Source organism: Seriola lalandi, unplaced genomic scaffold (assembly GCF_002814215.2).
Source record: "Seriola lalandi dorsalis isolate HSWRI2012SDOR001 ecotype SW California unplaced genomic scaffold, Sedor1 jcf7180001955533, whole genome shotgun sequence".
Taxonomy (NCBI): Eukaryota; Metazoa; Chordata; class Actinopteri; order Carangiformes; family Carangidae; genus Seriola; species Seriola lalandi.
In genome coordinates, this window is record NW_019426202.1 from 1 (window position 1) to 3,513 (window position 3,513).

At 40.6% G+C, this 3,513-nt stretch overlaps 1 protein-coding gene across 1 annotated transcript; it reads right to left on the reverse strand.

Annotated features, from left to right (window-relative positions):
• Positions 1–1,055: 1,055 nt before the first annotated feature.
• Positions 1,056–3,509, reverse strand: LOC111665321 (pyrin-like; the record flags this gene model as incomplete). The annotated part of the gene is made up of 1 exon (XM_023424098.2): positions 1,056–3,509. A coding segment is annotated over one exon (1,068 nt), but the record flags the coding sequence as incomplete, so codon positions are not given.
• Between the last annotated feature and the right edge of the window lie 4 nt (positions 3,510–3,513).

Here is a 3,513-nt window from a genome sequence, read left to right on the forward strand (position 1 = left end):
CTGGTTTGGAAACTTGTTGCTCTGAGCTGCTGCTGCTGGTTTTCTGTTGAGCTTCATGTTTGAACTGAGCAACAACCTCAGAGATGAAAGTGTTGATGTGAAGCTTAGGTCTTCTTTTAAAAACTTTGTTACACATGGGACACTGACATGGGACATTAATGTTCCAGTGTGTAGTGATGCAGTTCTTACAGAAGTTGTGTCCACATGGTGTAGTGACTGGATCAGTGAACACATCCAAACAGATGGAGCACAGGAACTGATCTTCAGATCTCAGGTTGCTGGCAGCAGACATGTCGACACACTGAGATTAAAAGGTAAAGTGAGCAATTAAGAAAAACAATAATGTTGAATTCTATAGTTGAATTTTACGTCACTGGAATTCATCTGACACGTGTCAGAAAGAAATGAAAAGAGTGGAGCTTCCTGTTTGATTACACCTCTCAGTTTGTGTTAAAGCTGCTTGTTGAAACACAGTGAATATGATCAGCTGTACTCACCAGTATCTGAGCAGTTGTTGAGGAAATCCTGATCAACTCTATTTAATTTTTCTTTAGACAGAAACACAGAGATTCGTCTCGACTGCAGCTCTGCTGTCGCTCTCACTCAGTTTAACTTTCATCTGATCAATGTGACGTTGAAGTTTTCCTGTTTCTACTGTTGCTCCACCTCTCACTGCAGCTCTGTTTGTCAGATTTTGTTTCCTGCTTCAGGCTCAGACATGATTATAGTGACAGACATTTGACAGAAGATCAGAAACTTCTCACTTATTTCATCAGCTTTTCTCTGCAGTGTGAGTTTATCACTCTGAACACTTTTCACTAACAAGAATAAATCTTAGCATCACTTCACTGATTCTGGATATTGATCATTAGAAATCACATTGGTGTATTGACTCTAAAACAGAACAATAATAGATCTGAAGTCGATCAATAGTAATATGATGTGTTTGTCAGAGTGTAGCTGCTTCCTCCTGCAGCTCAGACGACCACGGTGGATAACGAATCAAGAGGCTGGATCTAAGGACCAGACTGAGGAAGAAACACAGACCAAGACACTTCTTTTTTTAAGTTTATTAAAGCGTAAATTCATACAGTGCATTTAAAGTTTGAACAGGAAACACTGTCGTTATGCCAGTTTCACTTGAGTAAACCATTCTCTCTGGTTTACAAAATAAATGTTACCACAATAAAAGCTAGAAAAACACATCATCACTATTAATATATAGAGATCAATAGAATCAGACCCACAGCCAAATAACTTACACGCCAGCTGAGAAACATCTTAAATCCAAACTACAACAACTGTGTATCAGTAAAACTTAATCCAAAGCCCAGTCAATTATACACTAAAAACCCTGTTACCTTATTACTACATTGCAGAGTGTAACTGACACCAGTAAATTCATGTGTTCACCCAAAGTTTCCTCACAATTAAAGAAAAATCCCCCTTTTTACCCGTGACTCATATTGTACTCTCTCTGTTCATGTTTTAACTCTGAAGCTTCGTGACACACTGAGTGAAATATTTAAGCTCAGAACACCAGGACTGTTATGGCTGCATCATCACATCAAACTGAAACAAGTCTAGATAAAGTGAACGTCACTGTGGAAACATTTACCTAAAAACCCAGTCACACACTTTCTGTTTTTACAAATAAACTTTGGGACATTGAATGAATTTTAAAGTTGTGTGGGCTCAGGGTTTCTCCTCACATGTTTGTCATGATGGATACATCACTGGGTGTCACAGCACTGAAGAGGTTGATGAATCAATATTGGGGGGTTGGGGGGGGGGCACTGAAGCAGTAAAGAGACAAGTAAAATGAAAACTCCAACATGCATTAAATAAAAGTGACCTTATTAATCATCTTCTGATTAAAACATGTTTACACTGTACATAACCACTGAATATGTTTGTTCCCATGAATCACAGTGACACACTCTTCCTTTGAAAAATAATCAGTTCGTCATTGTTTGGTTTGTTGTCATGTGTCTGATTCACTGCCATCCTAGGCATATAGTTTCACTGAGTCTATGATTATATAAAGGCAGATGACATGACAGCTCCCTAAAAATAACGCCAAAACATTTCAGTTGTCTCCTGGTATCTGGCTGTGTAAATAGATCATTAACCCCGCCCCCTCCATGTTAGCAGTTGGAATATGGACCAAACTGACAAATCAAAGTACACATCAAGTAAAATTTTCCCAAATGTGGTTTCTGGCATTTTGGGTAGTATTTTTTATCACACTGATGTAAGTTCAAATGGTCATTTTTCTGATATGTGTAATTTTAACTAATTATTTTATGGTAATAAAAGGGGGTGTGACTTCATGATTGACAGCGGATTGACTTGAGATTGAGCCAAAATATCTGCTTGCTGCTTTGCTCACTTGACTTAAAATTTAATGTTTTATTTCTTGTATTTGCCCCCACAGATTTTCAGTGAAAACCATGCACTTGTGTTTCGAATTTGAGAGCACGTTTCTTCATTGGGTGAATATGTATATTCAATGTTGGCAATGATTTATAATGAAAGCGATATGGCAATTTAGACGGACAGATGATCAGAGGAGCAGAGTTTTCACCACCGTCATTATTACAGGGACTGAAGAATGGGTAGAGTTTCTCAGTGAAGGAGCAGCCAGTAAAGGAGTAGATGAGAGCTGCAGCAGCTACGTCATAAAAGGAGACCAGACCCTCCTCATGATCCACAAACACCCCCACCTTCTCAGGCTGAGACTTCAGAGTGAGGAGGACTGCAGGGTCATTGCCAGCTATGTACTCGTTTCCATTTCTCAAACAAATCGCCCAGTTACCATCTTCAGGGATCAGTGTGATGTCTCCCTTCCTGTTGATCGACTCTCTGGCCACTCCTAATGTCCACTCAGTCTTTCCTTTAACCTGAACATCAAAGTAAAATCTGCCTGAAGAGAAACTCTGCTTTCCTAAGACAAAAACACAGTAAGAAAATCTCTCTGGATTGTCTGGGAGATTCTTTTTCACATCACTATCATGTACTTGTTTTCCATTATCAGACAGGATGAGGCTAGGATATGCTGTATCAGGATCAAGAGTCACATCCTCTGCATACTGCTGGACCCTCTTCAGCTCAGCCTCAAACAGCTTCTTCATCTCTTCACTGAGCGTCTCCTCCAGCTGAGCCACAGCTCTCACCACAGTCCCCTCATATGATGGTGGACGGACTCTGACCTCTGTCCAGTCCTTGGTGGGTGGAGCAGCTTTCAGGGATGGGAAGCTTTGGAGGAGGTGGAGGTGGTCTTCAGAGAGTGAGAGCTGCTCCACCTCAGTGCTTCTCTTCATCAGCTCAGAGATTTCCTGTTCCAGCTCTGTGATGAAGTCTTCAGCCTGTTTGTCTGTGGTTTTCTGTTTGTCTTGGATCTCCTTTATGAGCTGGTTCAGGCCTCTGTCAACAGACTCCTTCAGAGCAGTGAAGACCTGAACACCTTCTGCTTTCTCTCTGTCTGCATCATCTTTACTGATCTTGACTGAG